At 43.2% G+C, this 26570-nt stretch overlaps 1 protein-coding gene across 1 annotated transcript in view; it reads left to right on the plus strand.

The window, feature by feature from the left end:
* Positions 1-433: 433 nt before the first annotated feature.
* cltcl1 (clathrin, heavy chain-like 1) overlaps positions 434-26570 on the plus strand; it is a 57335-nt gene continuing 31198 nt past the window's right edge. Inside the window, 16 exon segments of the mRNA XM_059655179.1 lie at positions 434-617; positions 12544-12751; positions 16813-17081; positions 18337-18498; positions 18781-18799; positions 18802-18900; positions 22385-22446; positions 22448-22492; positions 22494-22553; positions 23035-23080; positions 23083-23231; positions 23859-23912; positions 23914-24060; positions 24211-24363; positions 24583-24705; positions 25128-25287. Of these exon segments, the coding sequence (XP_059511162.1) occupies positions 576-617; positions 12544-12751; positions 16813-17081; positions 18337-18498; positions 18781-18799; positions 18802-18900; positions 22385-22446; positions 22448-22492; positions 22494-22553; positions 23035-23080; positions 23083-23231; positions 23859-23912; positions 23914-24060; positions 24211-24363; positions 24583-24705; positions 25128-25287 (1798 nt within the window). The 5' untranslated portion in view covers positions 434-575.

Genomic DNA, 26570 nt, shown 5'->3' on the forward strand with positions numbered 1-26570 from the left:
GATTGGCTGTTAGACATGTCAGTCAATCGTCCGGTGCGGTGTGGGCGGCCGCGGGGTGGAATGGTTGCGAGGGACCCGTTAGCCATTGGATTAATGTGCTGTCAATTACAGCAAAACCGGCAGCTGGCACGCCGAGAAGCCGAAGCGCCGCCCAAAACTGGATGCCGGTTGGACAGATCAGCAGCCAGTCATGCCAAAGGCCCCTCCAATGGGGAGGCGGGACTGCAGCGCGAAGCCTGGCTACGATTGGACGAGCGAACCGTCAGCCACGACAAGGCGGGACTATGTGGGCCGCCACGGAGGGGTGGGCCTTGTGCGCAAACCTAAGCGCCAATTGGATACACTATATGACGGACAATCTAAGCGACCAATGAGAGATGGACTGGGCGGTGCCTTGTTGGAGCCGGGGAGGACTTTAGGGCGGCCGGGGTGCCGCATGCGCACATCGTTCTGCTCGCTGAGTCCTCGGGGTAGGGGCATTGCGGCCTGAGGCTCTTCCCCCTCACTGGCTTTCACCGGGACTGGGGGTGTTGTCCATTGTGAATCCCTACTGACTGCCCAAAAGGGAAGAGAAAATGGCTCAGATACTTCCCATCCGCTTCCAGGAGCACTTGCAGGTAAGGAGTGAGAAATAAATAATGTAAGGGAACGTTAGGTGGGTAGGGGAGGGGTTGAGAGGAAGCGGGGACGAGGAGACCCCCCCCGTCCCAACACCGGGCCCCGTTGTTAGGCAACCGCGGCCTAGTCTTGGCTGAAGCCTGGCGCTTGGAGTTTATGGGGAGGGGGGGGATGATGGCTATGACACCCCCAAACGCCCGGAGTTTCGCTGCCTCTCGTAAGGCTTCACCCCTTACCCGCCTTTCTTTTCTCTTCCTCCTTCGCGCCCCCCCCCAACCCCACTTCTGTCCGCTATTCGGCCATGGGGTGCTTCACAAGGCCCAAGGTTTTATTTAGCGTGGAGGGACCGGGACTGCTGTTGCGCCCGGAAGGGTGGGCAGGGGAGGGCGCGCGGAATGGAGATGCCTCTCCATCCTCTGAGTGAGTTTGAATGAAAAGGCAGGGTTTTTTGAATATAAATGTCTCATTCTCTTTAAATTAGCCTGCAGAGGTTTTGACTGAGGAAAAGGGTGGGTGTGGTACGTGCAAACGGTGCTGCTTATCTCTTTCCCCACCCAAGTGAGGGTTTTAGTCCAGTGGAGACGCTTTTAAATCGAAACGACTGAGAACACCGCCTCCTACTGAGGTGATAATTACTCACATACCTGTCACTTTCCAGACCATTCAGCCCGCTGCAGCAAGGGGCTGCCTTAATTGGTACACTGGGTTCCTTGCTTACTCGGGGCCAATTAGTGTTAGTGGAGCAACTGTTTGGATCATTCTTCACACTTCATGACACACTTCAGTTGCAATCAGATCCAGGGGTGCGGAAAGCGTATAAAGATGACAAGTTCAGATTTTATCCTGTCCTTGTAAAGTTTGCCGTTAATGACTTGAAGTCAGCTATTCCCCGTTAGCGTTAGCTCTGCAACGGTCGGGTTTTTCTAGTTTTATTGCACGGTGTGGCGCTGGGACTTCTGTCTTTCTGATGGATCCTCTCCAAGTGCGACATGGCAATAAAACACTGAAGCCGCATGGTGCTGCGTTTGTGCCGATGCGAGGAATTGCAGTCTCTTACGTTTAAACGTATTGAGCCTAAATGCGGGCTTCAGGGTTTTGTCATGACAATCACTGCAAACTAGATTACAGTCTTTCATATGTTGGCACCCCTCCTTTTTTAACAGTAGGGATTTTAATAATCTCCCGATCGTACTGGAGATGTTATCTTCCTGGAGCGCGCGCTCAATATTGGTGGCTGGAGACTGCCATGCAGTATTAATGTTCTCATTGCCCTGACATCTTTCTTCACGCTCATGTGAATAACACCACACTTTGTCGCACTGGTTATTGATCGATGGCTTGTAAAATGGTCGAACTCGCCAATGACTGTCAGAAGAATGCTTTGCTAGTATAGTGAAGTCAAACGCAAGTTCTGAACGGTCCAAAGTTGTGACTTTTGAATAAATGTTCCTTCTATGCGTTTTGCCGTCCTGTGCTCATGGAATGCGCTTAGATATCTTGTGCATCGTCTCTAGCACCCCTTGCACTTTTTTGACCCTTGTATGACTTTAACTGTCTAATTCAGAAGACCACCCAACCAAACAGGAAAAGGATTACTAGTTAATCCTGTTGCAGTTGCCGGGGCTGGTTATACCTATGTAAGCGCACAAAGTAAAGTCTGCGTTGTCAACGTAGTCTAAACATCAACTGCATTAGTGTTTTGCTATACTTGCACACGTTCCCTGAGAATACACCGCCTCTTGTGGTGGTTTTCAAATACTAATTCATTATTAATGAATACCTATAGTTTCCTACTTGGGACAGTAGGCTAAACCTTTAATTGTGGGATTCTGGGGTTGGATAACAGGCAATGCTAATAGATTCTAGTAGTTGATTACTAACACAGTTGTAGCCTTAATTGCTGACAAGACTCTACTGACCAAGACTTGTATTCAGTTGTGCAGTACTCCTAGTAAGTGTTCTTAAATTTGCATGATTGAGTTCTCAGATTACCATAGTTTACATCAGTCACTAAATTGAAATATTAATGACTAGTCAATGCTTGTCTTGTTTTGTACTGGAATGGCTTAAGACATCTAGGCAAAACTGTTGGACACAGTCAAGATTTCACTGAAAAATTTAAAGTACAGATGCCCACTTTTTAGGCTACTTGAATAGCTTAACTTTGCAGATGCCTTGTTACAAACTTAAAGTTGTGACTTGTTTTTCAAGTTAAGCCCTGATTCCTTACTGAGCAGAAGTGAAGTGTTCATATTTGTGAAGTGCTTTTTCTCAATGACTGATTTTCATCTAGAAGATGAAAAGATGCATGAATCCACAGTGACATGTGTGGATTCAGAATTGGCTTGTCCATAGACAGAAAGTGGTGAAAAGGTGTCAGAAGCTGGAGGTCTGAGACAAGTGGTGTTGCACTGGATCTCTGTATATAAGTGATGTGCATGAACGATTTGACTTCTGGTGGCAGATTAAAAAGTATTGAGGATGGATGGATAAATGGCATTGAACTGTTCATACTGCTAGTTTTTAAACTAGAGTTGCAAAATGGATTCTGAAAAGGAAGTGCAGTTGGATACACTTGTTCAGACTGTCCTTGATATTGTAGCAACTCCCACACTAACACTGATAAGCTACTGCAGCAAGAGTCTGAACTGAGCCAGATTGCTGGCAAGGCTTAGTTATGGAGATTGGGATCTGTGGTATTTTATTTCTCTCACTCAAGGTTGCTGAGACATGTGCTTAACATTTGCTAAAAGCAATGGCAGATCTTGGGTTTCTTAGACCGGCCACATGTAACGCTGGACGAACTCTTGACCTGCTTGTCAGAAGTATCTAGTTTGTTTCTGATGGGCTAGACCTTTGAACACTTGACTGACCTGGTAAGATTTTGGCAATTTGAATCTACAGACTGTGTGGTTTTATACTGCTGCAGTAACTTGCCCTGATTTAACAGTTGTAAGGGTATTGGGTAGCTACACTAACTTTATAGCAGATGACTGGTACATCTGAGATTAATGTATGAAGTTGAAATTGTGTTGGGGTAACAGAGATGGATAGGAAACTGTTGAGCAGGAAATAAAAAATGAATGGCAGACCCTGACAATTGGAGTGCCGCAGGAATTGGACTAGCACACCAGCTATTCACTCTTCATAGAAGGAACTAAAAGCAATAGCTCCATTTATAGATGATCCATAGCTGGATTGAAGGGTGTGGTGAGTGGTGTGAAGAGGATGCTGATGTTGCAGTGACCTGAACAAGCTGACTGGGTAGACATATGCCAGATCCAGTATAGTATGGATTTGAGGTTATCCACTTTAGTATCAAAAATAGGAAGTTTTTTTAAACTGAGGCAAGAGGACAGCCATATTCAGTATGGGTATCTTGGAGTGCCTGTTTCTGCAACAGGCAATACAGAACAAACTGTACATTAGCCTTTAGCCTTACTGAGAGGATTAGTGGACAGGAATAAGGATGCCTTGCAGTTATGCAGGGCACTAGTGAGACCAGATCTTGCAAATTGTGTGCAATTTTAGTCTTTTTGAGGTAGGATGCTCTAAGGAGGGCTTAAAGACTAATTCTTGGGACTGACATACAAAGAATTGAGTTGGTTAAGATTGTGTATTTACTGGCTTTTAGAATGAGATATATCTCAAACCTAAAACTTGAACAAGACTTTACAAGTTAGATGTGGGAGGATGCCCCCAGTGGTGGGGACACTTTGGAACCAGGAACATGAGTTTACCCTAAACTTTTTTTGGACTGACTCTCCTTGACCTAGAGGTGAACCAGTGGAATTCACTGTGGTTGAAGGCAAACATTCCTTCCTTCTGAGAAGTAAGTGGATATAGGTCAGCCAGAGGATGAAGGCTAGGTGGCAATAGGATACTGAGCCAGATCATATTGAATGGCTCAATATCCCACTCTCCAGTGGCAGGCTTGAGGCATCAAATGACCTATCTTCAATGGTTCTAGAACCAGCTAATAGCAAAAAACCTAGAGAAGACGTGAAGTTAGCACTTTAGGAAAACAGAAGTGGAGTTGAATTTGTAAAGATGTTTTCTTAATCTTTTTAGTCAACCCTTTCAGTGCAGTGGCCTCCATCCCAGTTGTTTCACCTGAAACATCAAGCTTTGCAGAACTTTTGGACACGTGGCCCAAAGCTGAAGGTTTTCGTGACTTAACCTTGCTCCGTGCTTTAAGTTCAAGAAGGGACTATCAGGACTCGGCTGAGGCAATTTAGGTGCAGCTGCTGGTGGTGGCTTATTAAAGTCTGTTACTCAAGAAACCAGAAATAGTTAGCACAGTTAGGGTTGTGGGCTTGAAGATGAGAATTCCCTCCTTTTTAAAATCTGGTTGTTCATTGGTCAGTCAGTCACAAGCAAACACTATTTAAACAAATTTTGGTTCTAAAAGATTTTGTGCACCAAAGGTTTGGGAGATCAAGTAGCGTATGGGAGACTAGCCAGTAATGCATCAGGTTAGTCCAGTCTTGGTAACAGGCATGGATTGAGCTGAAGTAGTATTTGGAAGCCATTCTCATGAATGAAATTGATAGCTCACTCTTGTATACTGGCTTAATCTTGACCTGGTGCCAAAGAATATTGAAGCTGTTGGCCAGGGAGCAAATTAGAGTTGAACAGAAGCAGCAGCTTCAGTTCTCCAATATGTAGCAAACTGTACAGCCAGTACATTCTACCGATTTTCAGTATTCTAAGTACAGTGGGATTTTCTCAGTATTTGCATTCCTCCAGCACTTAGTTTGAACATAGGCATGCACTTGTCTTCCAATACCTGTACTTTGGTTCTTTCCCTGCCATTGAGTGGTTAAGTCAAGCCTGGTTTTTTAGGGTGACTTGAACCCCCTCAATGCAGGGAGGAAGATGCAAGCAGCACATTGTACCCTACCAAATTCTCAACTGAGCAAACTGCATCACAGCAAGTAGTTTAAAAGCAACTGCATTGTGGAAACAAGAACTGAAATTTCTGAGAAAACAAGGCCAGGAAGCAGTTAATCTTTTGGGTCCTGTGACCCTTCAAAACTGCTTATTTGCAGAATAAGTGCCCCTAAGATCTCACTTACCAATCTGGCAATTCATTACTTAAGTTCTGGATAAGACCCCACTTCAAACTGCATCAGATAAGTGACACTGACTAGTTTGTTGCTGATGCCCATTGCTATTGCAATCAATGCCAATTGATCCTTATTTGAAAGGAGCTACTCTTAACTACTTGACACCTTGGCCTTACCACTGGAGTTGCTGTAAATGTAGTGAATCCTTTGGTCTGTCTCTGTTTCACCCTTATTCACTGGCTGGTCAGCACTTATTGCCTATCGCTAGCTGCCCTTGAAAGCACTAGTGATGTTGTACTTTGAACTGCTGTGGATTGACTCTTGATGCCCTCGGGAAGGAAATCCAGGACTTTGACCCTGTCTCACTGAAGGAATGGCAACACTGTCCCATCAGGTTAGTGAGTAGCTTGTAGGTTATGATGTCCCCCATATTTTCTGCCCTTGATGGAAGTGTAAGGGGTTTGGAAGGTGCTATCTGAGGATCTTTGAACTTGTCTGCAAGATGCACTGCACAATACACTACTGAGCATCAGTTGCCACAGTATTTCTGGTATTGTTGCCCCTGTTTGTGGTGAGTCCATTTGAGTTTCTGGGAGGGTCAACTGACTTATTTTTCTCCAACTAGTTTGGTTCTGATAACAACTTGTACCATGACATTATTCTCAGCTAGTTGAGTCTGAAGTAGTTAACAAAACAAATGCAAGTATCTAGGCTTTCTGATGTCAGGACTATTTTAATAACCCAGACTGAATTAAGACTTTATCACTTGAAGCAAGTGGGTGCTGCACTTGAGCTACTGATGCATGATATCAATTGGTCACTGTCAATTAAGACCAGGATGTGAACTCTAAGTGCATAGGGCAATGAGTGATTTTTAAGTTACAGCTGTCCATGAAGTCTATGAACTTATCCTAGCTTAGATTTGCTTCCAACTGTTCCCTCGTATGAACCCTATGGTTGCCAAATGATAAGTCCAGGTTTGTGAAGTTAGAATTTGAGTAGGCAAGGTAATTGGTCTGTTTTGATTTAAAATTCTGGAGATGAAGTAGAAGTAAAATGGCACGACATTCGAATGTCTGGAATGTCAAGATTGCCACACTTGCAAGCTCCTGATGAGGTAGTTCTCTGTTTAACTGAACCCCTGACTATTTTCAACCTGTTAAAGTAGTTAGTCTCAGCCTCGTTTGATTTTAATGGTGAGAAGTGCTTTCCATTAACCTGCTCACTTGTTAGAGAGAATAGGAACTGTGGGTGCTGGCAAATCCACAATAAGGTGCAGAGCTGGATGAGCACAGTGGGCCATGCACCTGCATAGGGGCAGGCTTGGCCTGCTGTGCTCCCTACTTGGCTTGGGTTTCATTTTAAGGTCGTTCAGCTGACTGTAGTGCTGTTCATTTGGCCCAAACCTCAAAGAGCTGTGCTTCAGATGAGGACTGTCTTGATATCAAGGCAGTGTTTGATCTTTAAAACCTGACACTAGGACTTTGTTAAACTACAAATGGAGCCACTAGGAGAATTCTCCATTGGTTGGAATGCTACATAACCAAAAATCTTTCTTAATGCTAAGTCAGTCATCCCAGCCCTGGATATTGATGTTCTCCACTAATGCCAAGGTTGATCCTCAGCTGCTTCAGTGGCTGCCTTGATATCTTAAAAATTAGACTGCAGTTATCTGAAGGACTTCTAATTACTCAGGTGACTGGGTATTGTAAATTAGAATGTTACTTTCTTCTTTGTCTCAGTTACAGAATTTAATTTTCAACATTTAACTTGCTTTAAATTCAATTAATACTTGGCTGTCTCAATTCCTAGTAGTGATATGAAATTTATGTGCTAAGGAGGATGCATAGTAGCTTGCACCTTTGTGTAGTAAACTATCCCAAAGTTTTCCAGAGCGCAAAACCAAAAGGTTGGGACATGAGATCAAAAGCTTGGTCAGCGGGGAGTCTTGCCATTGTTCTAACACTAAGATTTTGAGGGAATTTCAGATTGGGAAGCCTGATGTCAAACTTTCCTGGCATTCCTGCTAGGAATTGCAACCAAACCTCCCAAAGGCTGGTGTGGCACTTGGTCAAATCTACCTCTTTTAAATGCTTCCCTTTAAATGGATGCAGCATGTGAGTTTTTTTGAGGCCTGATTGCTGTCTTTCCAAAAAGTGTTTCGGTTTTCACTTTAATTTCTCTTGGACAGTGGCTTTTACTGCTTTTCCCCAACAATATTGAATGTCATTCTCTCTTTGCCCCACCTGTGTTCCCAGGTCTCATCCCCTCGTCTCTTCCCTGCACCACCCCCCTGAAGCAAAGCTGTCCCTCTGGTCTGTGTACTATTCTTGTAAATCTGGGGTCAAAGTAATCTTCCCCACCCACAGTGGGACAAAAGTTTGGGAATCACTGCTCTTAGTAGCTGCATTTCACTCATAGTTGTCATTTATCTGCTACAAGTGTAAAAGGTCCACATGAGTTTGGCTCTATTTAGAGGTAAGGCAATGAAGTTTAAGTTGAATTTGAATTGAGATTGGGAGTGAATATAGGCCAATAAGTACTGGGGCGGGGGGGGGGGGGGGGGGCGCATGTGTGCTTTTGGGCACCAGTTTGAGAATTGAACTTGCCATAAGCTTGAATGTCGACAGTTTGGGATGGAATGCTTGTTGAATGAGCATGTTCTCATGCAGTTAAGAAAAATGAGACCACTTAAACTCTCAAGGTCATTGCAGCACACAGATGCAATCTTTGAAGGCAATGAAGCTGTCCGCACATGTTCCTTTCTGAAGGGTCTAGGCCTGAAACGTCAGCTTTTGTGCTCCTGAGATGCTGCTTGGCCTGCTGTGTTCATCCAGCCTCACATTTTATTATCTTGGAATTCTCCAGCATCTGCAGTTCCCATTATCTCTCGCACATGTTTGTGCTTTCTGTTTTTATAAGTAGCAGCAGCATAAAGAGAATTTTTGCTTGAATCTTTAAATTATGGGCTAGATCTCAACTAGCATACTGTCTTTCTGAACACTACCTCTCAGAATGTTAAGGCTTTGGAAAGCTTACCCAAATAAGGGATTGGAGCTTCAGTTTAGTTCCCTGGAGCCCAAAAAGCTTAAGGGATTTAAAGAATGTTGAAATATGCAGGATTTTGGTAATAGCTGGAGGCTAAAGTTTCCATAGTGTCAACAAGGAACAGGCAGCAGTTAGATCATTTGACTAGAGGAAATTGGCTTATGTTGTTCACCTCGGTGGTGAATTCCAGTTTGCTAGCTTCTTTTCAGAAAGGCAAATGTACAGGAAAAAGAAGCTATAGGAGACAAAGTAACCACAGGAGGAGTTAGGTTTTTGTCCATAGAAGTGACACTGGCAGGAAGGGTAGAATGGCATCCTCCTCTTCTAAAAGATTCTAGTTCAAACAAATTATTGTAATGTGTAGATAATAAAATGTGAGGCTGGATGAACACAGCAGGCCGAGCAGCATCTCAGGAGCACAAAAGCTGACGTTTAGGCCTAGACCCTTCATCAGAGATCCTCTCTGATGAAGGGTCTAGGCCCGAAATGTCAGCTTTTGTGCTCCTGAGATGCTGCTTGGCCTGCTGTGTTCATCCAGCCTCACATTTTATTATCTTGGAATTCTCCAGCATCTGCAGTTCCCATTACCTGATACCATTATAATGTGTAGACAAGTTTGTATGTGAGCTTGTTGTGAAGCAAACGTTAACATTCTAGGATGGGTGGGCTACATATCAAGAATGATATCTTCACTTTTTTTTTATAAAAAAGTGGCAAAACCAGGAGTCCTACATCTTAAGATACTGAAATTTGCTAGGCAATTGTCTTCACTGCATGGCTTAATGAAGGATAGGCAGTGAGATGGTAGTGCTGAAACTGGATGACTGAAAAGATCAGCTGAAAGGATAGTCTGGGATAATTGCTGGAATTATTGGGTATACCTTTAATAGTTTACAAGAAACTGTTCCCAATGAGTCTCCTTTCAGTCGGTCACACTCTTAGCATTCAGCCATCAGACCTCAAAATATTATTTCAAAGTAAAAAAAATTGCAAGGTGTGCTTCAGTGAAAGATTTTTCAGACAGGCAAGAAAATCTAAAATGCCAAAAATAATCTTGAGTGGGTATCTAGTAGGTAAAGGACTCAGTCCAAGTGTCTGTTTATTCACCAGTGAAGTTTTAATGAGAAACTTAAGTACCATAAGTGGGGGGGGGGGGACCACTCTGATGGCTTGTGTTGAGGATCCCCTGTAGCTCAAGATGCAGAAAAGGGTTGAGCATGGCCAGTGGGATCAGGACTCATCCAGTAGTGGAGCAGTTTTAAGTAACTGGCCTCATCCTGTTCCTACTTCATGTTTTTGACTGACCTCATGTCTTTTTAACAATAGAGCATGGTACTGACTCAAAGTTGAATGGATCTTTGAATTTTCTTTGTTTGAAATACCAAGATAACAGTCGCTTGAATAGAAACAAAGTGTGGAGCTGGATGAACACAGCAGGCCAAGCAGCACCTCGGCACAAAAGCTGATGTTTTGGGCCTAGACCCTTCAGAGACTGCCTGCAGAGCAGGAAAGCTGTTTTGGGTCAAATGCTCCCAGAAATGGGGAGGGGGAAGTAGGTGGGATGGCAATAAGGAGTGGTGACATTCCTCAATGTGGTGGGAGAGAAGATAAACAGCTTGTCAGCTCAAGGGGGTGGGGAGAGGGAGGGTTGAACATGGAGATGGGGAGATTTTAAAACTGGTGAAATCCATGTTTAGGTCATTGAGCTGTAGGCCCCCAAGGTGAATATAAAATGTTGCTCCTCCAGTTTGTGGGTGGCATCATTGTGACACTGACAGGCCTATAGAGTCTATTCCATTGTCCTTGTCAAGTTGGATGGTCTACAGGTGACTTTAATTTTCTACAAATAACATGGGGGTTGGGGTGTGGTTAGTTGCTGCACATGCATTATCATCCCTACCTCAGGCATGAGATGTATTACCACTTAAACCCTATTTCTGGAGCAGTTTTCTTCAATTTTGAAGCTTTTTGTTACAGTAAGTGTTCTAGAAGCTGAACATAACTGGTCAGCTAGACTCACTGAACTAGTATCTACTAATAGTGCCCTCAGTTAACTGAGTCATTTTATGTGGTAGATGAAGCTTCTGACCTGTGCCAAACAAGACTGTATAGTCATATGGATATAGCTGATTGCAATCCATAGTAGGTCTAACATTGAGCATTCCCATAATTTGCATGACTAGGTACAGTTGGTTCCATTTTACACTACCTTAGCACTAGCATTCAATAGGGCTAGACATGCTCTAGGCCACTGCAGAATTTCTTACAATAATCTGTCTAAATGACTGAAACATCGGGTGATTCAGAGTTCTACTCTGAACAATGCCATTGGACCTTGGTTGTCCCAGAATCCAGACAGTCTGACACCATACATCAAATTTCAGCCAACTTAATACTCCATAGAGACCTAAATTTAATACTTGCTAAGTTGTGTTGAATACACTTAAGTTGGAAGCAATATTGATGGGCTCCAAATTAATTGCACAAAACTAGAGCTTTTTGACCACAGTTCAGGAGGATGGTGCTGTAGACTGTTTCTCAAATTCTACAATACTTTGAACTACCACAGTTGTCCTGTCAATTTTTTGAGCTTGCTGCTCATGCAAATCACAGTATTAGTGGTACTAAGTGTCTCTGCTACAAATAGCAGTGGTACTGCAAGTGTTTCACTTGCACAGCCTGAATAGCTCCACCTGGGAAAGATATATTAATAAGGAAACTTGGTTTTTTAAGCTGATTAACTGGAATTACTGGGCAATTGCTAGCATTGTTTTCTTTAAAACAAAATGCTCTACAATGTAAAGGTTTTTGATTCCCTTGCGGAATTTGAATATTGTCAGACTTTCAAATTTCTAAGAATGAGCTCTTGCTCAAATGTTTCTGCAGTTCAGACCTGCTGGTATTCTGTTGGTGCAGTAGGTCTTCATCTGAACCTTCAGATGTTATCATAATACCCTTTCCCAGACTGCTTAGTGAAAGTGGCAAAATTTCCCCAATCCTGAACTTTATAGGCAAATCTGATTTTGAGTACTTTGGTTGCTATCTGCAACTTGGAACCACTGAAACAATGTTCATGAGTTTACTGAATCTGCTAACTTTTTTGAAGAAGCAGATTCTGAGGCACCAGCCAAACAAATGTTTGTAATTGCATTGCAATAGTTACAACCATGTCCAGCAGTTGCTCTAACTTGTACAATTTTTTTGTAACCTCAAGGGAATCTTAATATTTTGATTTGTAGAAATGGTGGTGAAAGAAAACCATTCCTTTTTCAAAGAGCCATTACTAAAAGAATGCAGATTTGACCACTTCCCAGATTGTTTTAGGTCTCTATATAACTGACAGGAGTAGGGAGATGAAAACCTGTTTGTGGTGTGCAAAAGTGACTGGAGAAGGCCTTTCAAAACAGTAGTTGGTTTGAGTTTAAAAACCTTGCATGAGCAGTCTCCAGCCTGGTAGTTCAAGTTGAGCAATTTAAATTGCCGGGTTTTCTGTTCAAAACTCCACTTCAAATGGAGTGTAAATGTTCCCACAAAGATGGGAGAACTAGCTGAAGTAACTATTTCTGATTTAAGCTGTCTACTTTTAGCTCCCAGTTACCTGTTTACTTTAGTTCTAAACAGCATTTGTCACTTTATGCAGTAAATGGAAATAAGCAGCTAAATGTATTCTCAAGCCAAATGACTTCACTAACCACTATAGATGGCTTTTTACATTGAACTCTTTAAACTGGATTATTGGAATATCAATTGCAACTTTCCACTTGTACATGGAGTATTTAACATGTTTCAACTTGTTTTATCACTTAAGCTCCAAAACCAGGGGGTGAATCCTGCCAACATTGGATTCAGTACCCTTACCATGGAATCGGACAAGTTCATCTGCATCAGGGAGAAGGTGGGAGAACAAGCGCAAGTTGTAGTGATTGATCTAAATGATCCAGCAAATCCAATTCGGCGTCCCATATCTGCTGATAGTGTCATCATGAATCCGGCAAGCAAAGTAATTGCACTGAAAGGTGAGTGTTTTACTTAAAACAGAACTTTCTTAATCCCTAACCTTTTTGTATTCTTGGTATTAAGCAAAATTATTGCTCAAACACTTTTTTTGTTACTGATCATATACTTTCCTTCCTGCATTCTTGTCTCAATTCAGATGGTGAGTTATGTTTTTGTAGTAATTCTACTTCTGCAGTAAGTGGGTCGTTCCAATATAAGCAAACCACAACATCCATTTAATGGATCCATGTTTTGCTGTGAATAACACTAGCTTCCAGCCAAAAGTCACTCAAATCTCAAGTTGGTCACTTTAAACTGTTACAAACAATTCTATTTGGAGGAATGACCTGAGCTTGGCTGAAGTAACTGAATAAAATAGTGTACACTGCTGGGCCAGCATCTATTGTCCACCTTTAAAAAGGTGATGAAATACTGTCTTGAATTGCCTCAGTCCACTTGGTGCAGTTACCTCCCCAATTCTTCTGTTCAGGAGTTCTAGGGCTCTAACCCAAAGCCAATGTGTTTCTAAGCCAGGATAGTAGCTCTGAAGGGAGCTGGCAGGCAGTGGTGCTCCTATGTATCTGTGCCCTTCAGATGGTTATGAAAGGTGCTATTTAGGGAGTCTTGGTGAATTTTGTGAAGTGCTTTGTTTATGTCTGAACTACTACCAAATAGTGGTGAAGGGAGTTGATGTTAATGGATGTGGTGCCAGTTAAGTGCTCTTGGTTCTTATCAGGCTGCTTCAGTGTTAACACTACACTTGTGCCAAATACAGAGGGAGTATTCCATCACATTCCTGACTTGTCACTTGTAAATAATCTGAGATAACAATATGTAGAGCTGGATGAATGGAGCAGGAAAGCTGACACTTTGGGCCTGGACCCTTCTCTTCTAAAGGGCCCAGGTGCAAAACATCAGCCGTGCTGCTCGGTCTGCTGTGCTCATCCACCTTGTTATCTCAGATTCTCCAGCATCTGCAGTTCCTGTTATCTGAAATTTGTCAATAGTCAGTAGGTTTTAGTCAGGTAAACTATCTATTGCTGGATTCCTAAACTTGATGTTGGAGCTGCAGGACTTGTCACTTCTGATCAACAATAACTCCCCAGGGTGCTGATATTTGGGATTCAGGAATTGGAATCTGTTATTTTGTTTCTTTTTGTAGAATGTGATCATTGCCCAATACCTGTGCCTATAATTTGCCACTGTCAGCCTATGCCTAGATGCTTTCTAGGTCTTAGCTTTTTTTCACTCCATCTGTGAATGAGATGGGGCTAGTAACTTAATACCTTCAGCTGGACCATTGCCTCAGATTTAAGGCCTTAACTAAGATTTGATCAAATCTTCCAGCTTCACTTATTTTTGAAATTTTTGCCACTGCTTGCACAAGGGATCTGATCAAGATCATTGAATTTTAATCTTTTTGGGTGTCAAAAGAAACTACTGCTAGCTTTGCCAAAGTTTGTTAAACAAAGCTGCCAGTATTAGAAATGCTGCTAACACTTTGTCAGCAGTTTAATCAGCTGGACTTATATTGTGAATTAATTCACCTGAGGAAATACAATGCATAACTTTAGGGGCCAATAAAGTAAGATTAACACCCACTCAGTCTACTTACAGCTAATATGCAGTTGTTGGAGTAACTTTTTTCAACTCTTTCCCCCCCCCACCCCACCCCCCCATGCCAGTCAGCACCACTTCCCATTCATCTAAGCAATGTAGCTCTGATTTCCTATAGCACCACTGTGTTGGTGACTAAAATCTGGCAACCTCAATCTTATTGTTGATTTTAAAAGGAGTTGGTGCCAGATGTGGCACCACTGCAATAAATTAGATTAAATGTTTAAATTTCCACTTTGCATGGAACAAGACAACTACAACTAGACGACAAACATCTTGAGTGCCCCTCCCCAAATCTGAAATGTTATAGCAGACATTAAGTATTTCCATCAAATTCCAGATTAAAGGAAGTGTACACTTGCTCATGGTGGTAAATTTTACCTTTTTTTTTGTCTAAAGACCAGAATTAATGTAGACATAGGCAAAAAAAGTTGTCCTGTTTCTTGACCTAACAAGTTCTCCAATTTTACATTCTGAAAATAAAGCTCCACTAAACTTCCTGATAAAGGAACTTGATAGCATTTAAGAGTAGGAACTGGAGAATGAGATAAGGTGTAGAGCTGGATGAACAGGCTTGAACCCTTCCTGCTGCTCCTGATACTACTTGGCCTGCTGTGTTCATCCAGCTCTATACAATTGATAGCATTTAACTTTGCCACTTTCAGCTTAAAGCCATAACATGACTCCTGACTGTGTATTCAAAGAGCATTCCCAAACTTCATTCTGAAATGAGGCATTACTCAGTTAATTGAATCCTAAATGCCTTTGCCTGATTCTCACATGGTATTTGACTAGAGACTTTGAATTTTTAAAGTACTAATCTGGTTAGATAAGTGTGCCTGGATTGCATTGGTGAGCATGGTAACTTATTAAAAATCAACTTAGCCAGTGACTGGCTAAGAAAATCCTAGGAGTGCTTAACTGCTGTAGGATTTGTCCTGCAGTATTGTAGCTAGAGCTTTCTTGACCAGCTGCTCCAGTCAAGCCAGCACAAATGACTGGTCACATTAAATTTGTTGAGTAATCTGCAGTCGGGTTAACTGGTGACAAATGAAGGTCTTGAAACAAAGCATGGTGCTGCAAATGTATCAGACAATAAATGTATTGCAGACTGTGGTTTGCTGTCTGAGAATGATCCACTAATCTCTGCATGTTCTGTGCTTTGTGTGCTTTCTGCTCTAGTCTCTATTGTAAAGTTGTGAAGATGAGCCTTGGCAAATAAGCTTGTGTTCCTGTTTTGAGTGGCTCATTTGGTATCCAGAAGTGGAGTTTGGCTGAATGGACAGTATTTATTTGTACTGTCACCTTAGATGTTTGTAATGGTTCTGTGTAGGATTTGTTAGCATGCTATTTTTTGATTGGGCTGGTGATTCTGCCATTGTACATTCTGACAGCTGAATTATTCAAAATTGCAGCTGACAGGGAGAACCTTTCTTCATGTTGCAGAAAATGCTTAATGTGCACTCTTGGGATGTGGTCTCCTCTTTCCCTTGACCACTCCCTGCCCCTGTCCCATGCCCACCAGTCCTAAGCCAAAGGGAGCTAACTGTGCCAGGAGTCTGCAGCTGTGCTAATTGTTGCTCCAAAGCAGCAACTCTTCCTGAGGTAAAGAACAGCTGCTTCAGCAAATCTGCTTATTGCAGTCCTGTTGTGCACAATGGCCTGGTTCAAAGTGAGTCACCTTTCTTATTGCAGAGCTGTGTACCATTGCAGCTATACTTCCTCCAATGAGAAGATTCAACTGAGGGAGTTGTGCAGTCTTTAAAACAATTGCTTTTCTTGAGATGATGATGCAAGATACTTGTTGAGATTGGCTGGTATCTAGCAATTTAGACCAGATTTTCAAGCTGGCTCTGCAGGCAGATTAAAAGTCCCCAGCCTTCTAACTTCTGTATTTGTATCAGAATTATCTCTTTTCTTTAGTCACTGCTCTTGTAACTGACATTATTGCTACTCAAATCAATGAAATTATTGGTACAAATTGAGATGGCATAAACCTCTTATTTTCCCCTTTAATCCATAACTTATAGTAAAGGAGCAGTGCATCTGGTAGCTGATCTTCAGTTGTGTTCACTGGCTAGTGAGGATAAAGATCCACAATTAGACTCAGTTTGCATTTTTTTTAGAAGCGTGTTTGGACTGAACTGGCCACCAACTTTCTGTATTGGTGATTACAATGGAACTGAACTCTTGACTTTTGTGGAGATGTATACTATAAATTGCAAATGCAATTTTGGAAATTTGTCAAATTGCTTACCTAAAAATTACCTTAACCATGGCTAAGGAGTAATATGCTTGGGTTGGTGTTTTTCTAACTACATATGAAGATGTTCGTATCCTTGATTTAAAATATATCAACTACAGATTTTTAGCATGTTAAACTTTATTCTGTACTTTTTTAGAACTCATGTAGATGTGGTCAAATGCCTACAATAGTCTCTAATCAACTTTTTCATTGCACTAGCTGGCAAAACCCTACAGATATTTAACATTGAAATGAAGAGCAAAGTGAAAGCTCATAATATGGTTGAAGAAGTTACATTCTGGAAATGGATTTCTTTAAACACTGTTGCCCTAGTAACTGAGACTGCAGTATTCCATTGGAGCATGGAAGGTGACTCTCAGCCACAGAAGATGTTTGATAGACATGCAAGCTTGGCAGGCTGTCAGATCATTAACTACAGGACAGACCTTCAACAGAAGTGGCTCCTTCTAATTGGAATTTCTGCACAGGTAATAACTTTCTTTTGGCTGTGTAGACCAACTTTTAATGTTGCTGTAAAGTTTAATATTTATTTTAACTGAACCCTGGAGCAATAGCTAAGCTGATGGATATCTGATTAGAACATTGTCTTCCAATCCACTCTATGAATGCAAAAACCTAGGCTGTCACTCAGCACAGTGGTAGTTGCTAATGTTTCTTGCTTTGGGGAGGGATGTTATTAGGTTGTCCACTTAGTCACAGCCTTGTGACCCACAGTATTTTGAAGAGCTGTGGTGTACTAGACAATACTTGTCACTTCAGCTGCATCATTTAAATCATGTTATCCTGGTTTTGTCATGGATTCTGAATCTGTTGGATTAGTAGTGACCTGAAATATCCATGACTACACTATGCTGCCTCCAACTACTTTTGGACTAGACTAAATGGGAAGAGGGTCCTGACCCAAAATGTCAAGCTTTCCTGCTCCTCTGCTGCTTGGCCTGCTGCGTTCATCCAGCTTCAGTGATCTTGAATGAGAAAGGATGCTGCTTTTAAACCAAGGACACTTTCAGCTTTTTAAAATCCAATCCTGGAAACAGACTTTGTGACCTTGTCTAAAGGGCTCCCTCACTAATTAGATAATAGCAGTGTCTTTGTTCAAGGCAATTAGGCCCAGAGACAGCTATTTTTGGTTTTTAGTCAAGACCCAGTTCTTGGCTCAGATGACTTGATCTGGCTCCTGGCATCCAGCTTGCTCCTTGCAGGGGCAAGCAAGTGAATTATTCCAGCTAGTCACTTTCATCCTTGCCTTTCTTTAATTATTCCTTGCTGCAATCCACTGGGGATTATTTTCCCTGTTATTGTTAGAGGCACTGAGGGTGAATCCTGAACCTGTCTGAGAGTCACAATGTACAGTATGAAAACTCATGGAATAAAGTAGATGAGGAAGATTTCACCTGGTGATTAACTTTTTTCTTTCTTGCCTTGAATCTTAAATGTCTGGAGTCCTTAAGATTTCTGAAACTTAGATGCTGGAAAAAGCACAGAAGCAAATGAGTACTTATCCAAGTGCTACCAGGATCACTTTGCTATAATCCATAGCTTGCTCAATGCTATTTGGTTCTGCAATAATCCCTTAAGGAATTAACTTTAGTCTGACTCTTTGCTAACTTGTGCCACTTGTAGGCTTATGTAGTTAGTGCTGTCCCCCTTCAGACAGTAAGATCACTACCTGCTGGCACTGCTTACAACTGAACTGACTGTTTCAAATTTTGCCTCCTGTAGCAAAACAGGGTAGTTGGTGCAATGCAGCTATACTCTGTGGATAGGAAGGTATCCCAGCCGATTGAGGGACATGCTGCAGCTTTTGCTGACTTTAAATTGGAAGAGAATCCTGCACCGTCAACCCTCTTTTGCTTTGCAGTTCGCAGTCAAGCAGGAGGGAAGGTAAGTGACCAAAACAATTACAAAGTGCTCTCACTTAATGGTCACTCCTTGTGGTGTATTTTAATCTATTCAGCACCATTCTGCAAATGTTAACTCAACAGCTCCTGTTGACTTTCATGAATTGTACTGAATGCTTCAAGGCACTAAGAGCATTGTAATCTGCTAACAGCAGATTACATTGTGTGTGCCTAAAAATTGGTAACTGACAGATTCATATGGCTGTCTGCTTTTGTGGCTTGTGTATCCTGGCTGTTTGAAACTGACTTGTAAACTCTCTTGCAGTTACATATAATAGAAGTAGGTCAGCAGCTGCTGGGAACCAGCCTTTCTCAAAGAGAGCAGTGGATGTGTTTTCCCTCCTGAGGCCACAAACTGACTTCCCAGTAGCAATGCAAGTAAGTACTGGCTTCATTCTAAACATTGGTTGCAATCAACCACTGTGCCCATAAGTGCTACTTTGAGCAAAGTGTGATTTGCCTTGTAATGCCCATCTCTGAACTTCTTAAAATTGAATGTGTGGTCTGGTTTTGTCATGGTCACAATCTTCTGCATTTTTTTTGTGGCTGTCCTTTTCACAATGCTTCATGCAAGATGAAGCTGCATTTTTTTACTGACCACTTCTGATGTCAACAGAGTGGCAAGCTGAGCCTGCTTAGCAATTGCTGTTGTCTCCTGAAGGAATCTGTTTAGTTGAAGACAAACAACTTTTATTCACTCTTGCTTCCCCTTGGCCATGTTAACATTCATGCGCTGGTGTTTTCTACTAGAAAATGTGTATTATCTTTAAACTGAAACCTTGCACCTTTAAAAAGGTAGGATTATCTTTGAATCTGGCCTCTGCATTATTTTGAAGTTTGGCACCTCTAATTGTTTTATAACCAGACAAAGCACTCATTCAGAGATAAGGGAACTGCAGATGCTGGAGATTCCAAGATAATAAAATGTGAGGCTGGATGAACACAGCAGGCCAAGCAGCATCTCAGGAGCACAAAAGCTGACGTTTTGGGCCTAGACCCTTCATCAGAGAGGGGGGATGGGGGAGGGAACTGGAATAAATGGGAGAGAGGGGGAGGCGGACCGAAGATGGAGAGTAAAGAAGATGGGTGGGGAGGGGATAGGTCAGTCCAGGGAAGACGGACAGGTCAAGGAGGTGGGATGAGGTTAGTAGGTAGCTGGGGGTGCGGCTGGGTGGGGTGGGAGGAAGGGATGGGTGAGAGGAAGAACCGGTTAGGGAGGCAGAGACAGGTTGGACTGGTTTTGGATGCAGTGGGGGGGGGGGGGGGGGGGGGGGTGGGGGGGGGGGGGGGAAAGAGCTGGGCTGGTTGTGTGGTGCAGTGGGGGGAGGGGATGAACTGGGCTGGTTTAGGGGATGCAGTGGGGGAAGGGGAAATTTTGAAACTAGTGAAGTCCACATTGATACCATATGGCTGCAGGGTTCCCAGGCAGAATGAGTTGCTGTTCCTGCAACCTTCGGGTGGCATCATTATGCAGTGCAGGAGGCCCATGATGGACATGTCATCAAGAGAATGGGAGGGGGAGTGGGAATGGTTTTGCGACTGGGAGGTGCAGTTGTTTGTTGCAAACTGAGCGGAGGTGTTCTGCAAAGCGGGTCCCCCAAGCCTCCGCTTGGTTTCCCCAATGTAGAGGAAGCCGCACCGGTACTTCTCACACACCACCCTACCAACCTCCGGATACAACGCATTATCCTCCGACACTTCCGCTATTACAATCCAACCCACCACCCAAGACATTTTTTCCATCCCCTCCCCTGCCTGCTTTCCGGAGAGACCACTCTCTCCGTGACTCCCTTGTTCGCTCCACACTGCCCTCCAACCCCCACCACACCCGTGCACCTTCCCCCTGCAACCGCAGGAAATGCTACACTTGTCCCCACACCACCTCCCTCACCCCCATCCCAGGCCCCAAGATGACATTCCACATTGGCAGATGTGCAGGTGAACCTCTGCTTAATGTGGTATACTGCATCCACTGTACCCAGTGCGGCTCCCTCTACATTGGGGGAACCAAGCGGAGGGCTGTGGGGACTGCTTTGCAGAACACCTCCGCTCAGTTCGCAACAAACAACTGCACCTCCCAGTCGCAAACCATTTCCACTCCCCCTCCCATTCTCTTGATGACATGTCCATCATGGGCCTCCTGCACTGCCACAATGATGCCACCCGAAGGTTGCAGGAACAGCAACTCATATTCCGCCTGGGAACCCTGCAGCCATATGGTATCAATGTGGACTTCACCCTAGTTCAAAATTTCCCCTTCCCCTACTGCATCCCTAAACCAGCCCAGTTCATCCCCTCCCCCCCGGCCCCCCCCCCCCCCCCCCCCCCCCCCACTGCACCCACCCCCACTGCACCCCCCCAGCCCAGCTTCTCCCCCCCCCCCCCCCCCCCCACTGCATCCCAAAACCAGTCCAACCTGTCTCTGCCTTCCCTAACCGGTTCTTCCTCTCACCCATCCCGTCCTCGCACCCCCAGCTACCTACTAACCTCATCCCACCTCCTTGACCTGTCCGTCTTCCCTGGACTGACCTATCCCCTCCCTACCTCCCCCACCTACACTCTCTCCACCTATCTGCGTCCAGTTCTGGGCGCCCTATTATAGGAAAGATGTGGATGCTTTTGGAGAGGGTTCAGAGGAGGTTTACCAGGATGCTGCCTGGACTGGAGGGCTTATCTTATGAAGAGAGGTTGACTGAGCTCGCTCTCTTTTCATTGGAGAAAAGGAGGAGGAGAGGGGACCTAATTGAGGTATACAAGATAATGAGAGGCATAGATAGAGTCGATAGCCAGAGACTATTTCCCAGGGCAGAAATGGCTAGCACGAGGGGTCATAGTTTTTAAGCTGGTTGGTGGAAAGTATAGAGGGGATGTCAGAGGCAGGTTCTTTACGCAGACGAGTTGTGAGAGCATGGAATGCGTTGCCAGCAGCAGTTGTGGAAGCAAGGTCATTGGGGTCATTTAAGAGACTGCTGGACATGCATATGGTCACAGAAAATTTGAGGGTGCATCCATGAGGATCAATGGTCGGCACAACATTGTGGGCTGAAGGGCCTGTTCTGTGCTGTACTGTTCTATGTTCTATGTTCTATCTTCTTTACTCCATCTTCGGTCTGCCTCCCCCTCTCTCCCTATTTATTCCAGTTCCCTCCCCCATTTTCCCCCCCCCCCCCCTCCCCTCTGATGGGTCTAGGCCGAAACGTCAGCTTTTGTGCTCCTGAGATGCTGCTTGGCCTGCTGTGTTCATCCAGCCAAAGCACTCATTCACCCCATGTTTTGTCTTGCCAGATTTAATAAAATTTGGCTTTTAGCTGACAAGTCACCCAGATGGTGCAGTTAAAGAAACTGCACAAATGTGAATTTTGAAAACTCTGCTACTGGGCTAGTGTTTAGCACTTAAACTAGAGCTTTGATTCAGGTGGATTAACTGGCTGTAGCAAGTACATGAAACTGAAGCCTCTGGAAAACTTATTGCAGGCTCAAGTGCTATCACTAAGTTTAACAGCTATCTTGATTTAATGGCTGTATGTCTGCCTGCATGGGCTTCTCCAGATGCTCCTGACTTTTGTGCAATACAGAGATGTGCATGTTAGGTGGACTAGCCACAGCAGGTGCAGAGTTACAGGAATAATGTAGGCAAGATCTGGTTGGATGGGCTCTGGAGGGCTGCTGGACTCTGTGCCAAATGCCCTGCTCCCACATTCTAGGGGTTCTGATTCCATGCCTCCAAATGTGTGATCCCATGTTGATTTTTGTACTAATTCCTGATACTTTCATTGGCATCTAGGATGCCAGTGGAGTGTGCTCAAATGTAATGGAGTTTTGTTCTGTGTATAACTCCATTGTTTTCTTTTAACTTTCTAGATTGGAACCAAAACATGGGGTTATATATCTTATTACCAAATACGGCTACATCCACTTGTATGACTTGGAGGTCTGGTGCTTGTATCTACATGAACCGTATTAGTGCTGAGACCATTTTTTGTGACTGCTCCCCATGAACCCACATCTGGCATCATTGGAGTCAATAAAAAGGGACAAGTATGTCACTTACGGCTGCTACTAACTTCTCGACATCAGTGGTAGTAAACAAACTGAAGTGTTTTGTGCAGTACTTGCTACACCAAGCAGTAAGAGCAAGTGCTGGTAGTTATGGCCTCAATCTTGAATGTGAATTTAGCAATAGGCCTAAACCTAGAGCACACTGAAGGTTTTTTGCAAAAGTCACATGTAGTATGGTCATAATCAGTAAGAATGTAAATTCTTAACAAAAGATGTCTTAACCACAGGATCTCATATATGCACCACTAATCTTTTTCTAATCCAGGATGTAACTAAGAAATTATAGACCCTTTTATTACAATTTCACTGTCTGTATACTCAAGCTATTGTGATTTCTTGGCTGTGACTTGACAGTTGAGTACAGATTATATTGTTAACCTGACAACTTTCTAGTTGTATAGTAAATTTGCACTTGTCTTGGTATATTGAATAGTCCTTAATTGGGCTTTTTTGCTTCCAGGTATTATCAGTCTGTGTGGAAGAAGAAAATATTGTTAACTATGCTACTATGTGCTCCAAAACCCAGATCTGGCTCTCCGTTTGGCTGTAAGGAGCAACCTTGCTGGTGCTGAGGAACTTTTTGCTCGGAAGTTCAACACTTTATTTGCACAAGGAAATTATGCTGAAGCTGCTAAAGTAGCTGCATCAGCACCAAAGGTGTGTTCATTTTCACTTCTGCCAGAATACTGACTAGCAAAGATAGAGGCTTTCATAACGTCGTAAAGAACAGGTTCCAGCCTCTACCTCCTCTGAATGTCAAGAGCTTAAGGTGCCTATAGTCCCTTTCCTGCTCTTGCCACAACAATGCCTTGACCAACCAGTTTACTTGCCAGCTCACTCTTGTGGTACAAATGTTTTGATGTGGCATTCTTGCTTTGTTTGGAGTACAAAGTTTTTTGGGCAACATTTTTCTCATTCCATCTATTATTGAAGTCCTATATTGTAAGGAGTTGTCACCTTGCCTTGCTTCTAACTGCAAATACCTAACGGCTTTAATGCCTCATTTGTTACCTCTAAGCTGGTGTGCTCCTGTGCTACAGGCATTGGGTTTCCTCAGTTGTAATTTTTTTACCACAAGGTTGTAATCAGTTCCACTGCTAGGTCCTTTGTGGTACACAGACCAGACCACTGTTTTAAATTGTGAAATAAACATACACTGGGAACATCTTGAATGTACTTGTCTTACAGGCATTTGAAACTTGACACTGCAGTTATGCAGTGTATCTTTTTAAATTGCTACATGTGACCATTAAAGCCTTTGTCCTTGCAATTACTGTCTCTTAGGGTATTCTGCGGACTCCAGACACAATTAGAAAATTCCAGACTGTCCCAGCCCAGGCCAGGTCAAGCCTCACCTCTTCTGCAGTATTTGGGGATACTCCTTGATCAGGGTCAGCTGAACAAGTATGAATCGCTGGAACTCTGCCGTCCTGTTTTGCAACAAGGCCGCAAGCAATTGCTGGAGAAATGGCTGAAAGAAGACAAGGTACCAACATCTTAAATTCCTCCTGAGAATGGGCACTGACTTTATTTAAGGCTCGAATAAAAATGCAACCTCAGGCTCTTGTGGGTGGGAGTATCTGTTTCATGAATCTGCACTTGTTGACATGTTCTTTAATGTTTGCTTTTAACATAGTTGGAGTGTTCTGAGGAGTTGGGGGACTTGGTGAAGACAGCTGATCCCACACTAGCTTTAAGTGTCTATCTCCGTGCCAATGTGCCAAATAAAGTTATACAATGTTTTGCAGAAACTGGGCAATTCCAGAAAATTGTTCTGTATGCCAAAAAGGTAATTTGTCTTAATTTTCTTCTACTATTGTCTTAGACATGATGCCTGTTAAAATGGCTTGGGTTAAAACAAAAATGCTTAAAGCTCTTCTACAGTATTCACTGCACTAAATAGCTATTTTTGTACATGAACTATTTGTGCTAACTTGCACTGGATTGGTAGTTCTCACTTCCCAAATGTTCACTCCCAAGTACAACTTATTTGTCAATGTTTTGACAGGTTGGTTACACTCCAGACTGGGTCTTCCTGCTGAGAAATGTTATGCGTGTGAGCCCTGACCAAGGACTTCAGTTTGCACAGATGCTTGTCCAGGATGAAGAACCCCTAGCCAACATTAATCAGGTCAGTTTGAACACTACTTCTAAGCCTCTTTTTTTTTCTTTGCACCTGAAGTTTTAAGGCAGAATCTTGATTTCCTGTCCTCGTTTTCTTAAAGTGGTTTTAAGTTATATCTGCAATTTTTTTGTGACTTTGAATCTGTGCAATATTCAAAAGCAATCCTGAAACTGCCTAAAGGTGCATAAGCTCAATGTGGCCAGTAATTATCAGCCAATAGTGGAGCTTCACCAGAAGAACCTTGTTAATTGCCTTTTTGCTCATGCCTCTCCAATTGAAATTGACTAAAATTAGCAAACAACAATCTTGCCATGATACCACCAGCTGACTTGAACTAGAACTAGAAGGTCCAATTCAATTTTAATCTATGAATAAACACCTTGCTGTGCAAGTTCCTGAAGGTGATGGTTTTTTCTCCTTATTTCCAGATTGTGGATGTATTTATGGAAAATAACCTGATCCAGCAGTGTACATCTTTCCTATTAGATGCTTTGAAGAATAACAGGCCTTCTGAGGGTCACTTACAAACTCGACTTCTTGAAATGAATCTGATCCATGCACCACAGGTGGGAGATGTACTCTTTCCAAGTGGGCCTTTGGAATGAGCAATGCTCTGAAATTTTAGTCAGCTGCACAGCATAGAAACACACCCTTTGGTCCAACTCATTCATGCTGACTAGATATCCTTAATATAGTCCCCACTTCCATTTGGCCCCTATTCCACATGCCTCTTTAAATTACTGTACCAACTCTCCTTCCAGCAGCTCTTTCTGTACATGTGCCACCCTCCTAGTTGTCATCAGGTCCATTTTTAAAATCATCTCTTGCATTAAACCTAAGGTCCTGAAGTTTTGGACTCCACTATGCTGGGGGAAGACCTTTGGCTATTCACCCTACTATGCCTGTCATGATTTTACAAACTTCCATATGGTCATCCCTTCACCTTTTTAAATGCAAGGGGAAAATAGCCCCCAGCCTATTCAGCCTCTCCTATGGCTCCAACCCTGGCAATATCACTAATCTTTTCTGAATCCTTTCAAGTTTCACAACACCCCTCCTATAGCAGGGGGACCAGAGTTGGACATGGTATTCTAAGTGGCCTAACCAAAGCCCTGTAAAGCTGCAACATGACTTTGCAACTCCTACACAATGCATTGGCCAATAAAAGCAAGCATTCCAAATGCCATCCTCCCTATCCGTCTACCTTGGGCTCCACTTGCAGGAACTGTGCACCTGCACTCTTAAGGTCTTTGTCCAGCAACAGTCTCTACAGGATCTTGCCATTTGTAAGTGTCTAAGTGCTACACTGATATGTTTGTGCAAAATGCAGCACCTCATTTACCTGACTTTAAACTCCATCTGCCACTCCTCAACCCATCTGATCAGATCCTACTTTTGTATTTGCAGTAACCCCCTTGGCTGTCCACAACACCTCCTAATTTTGGTGTCCTCTCCAGGCTGACCATATGTTCTATGTTCACATCAAAATCACTTTGTAAAAGACAAGGCAGCAGACCTAGCACCAATCCTTATGGCACCCCACTGGTCATGGGCCTCTGGCCTGAAGTGCGACCTCCACCCCCTCACCTTCAAGCCAGTTCCATAATCAAGTGGCAAGTTCTCTCTCTGTATTCCATGTGATCTAATCTTGCTAACCAGTCTACCATGAGGAACCTTTTCAGACACCTCACTGAAATATGTATGGTTCATGCTAATGACTGTCCTTAATCATCACTGTTACTAATCAGAAAAATTCAAGATAGACTGTTTCCCACAACTGAAATCACCTCATATTATTCAAGCATGGCTTGTTCTGATTACAAATTGCTTCAAACAACATTGTGCAGTACATTAAGGTGATGGGTCATTCT

This window comes from Stegostoma tigrinum, chromosome 26 (genome assembly GCF_030684315.1).
Source record: "Stegostoma tigrinum isolate sSteTig4 chromosome 26, sSteTig4.hap1, whole genome shotgun sequence".
NCBI lineage: Eukaryota > Metazoa > Chordata > Chondrichthyes > Orectolobiformes > Stegostomatidae > Stegostoma > Stegostoma tigrinum.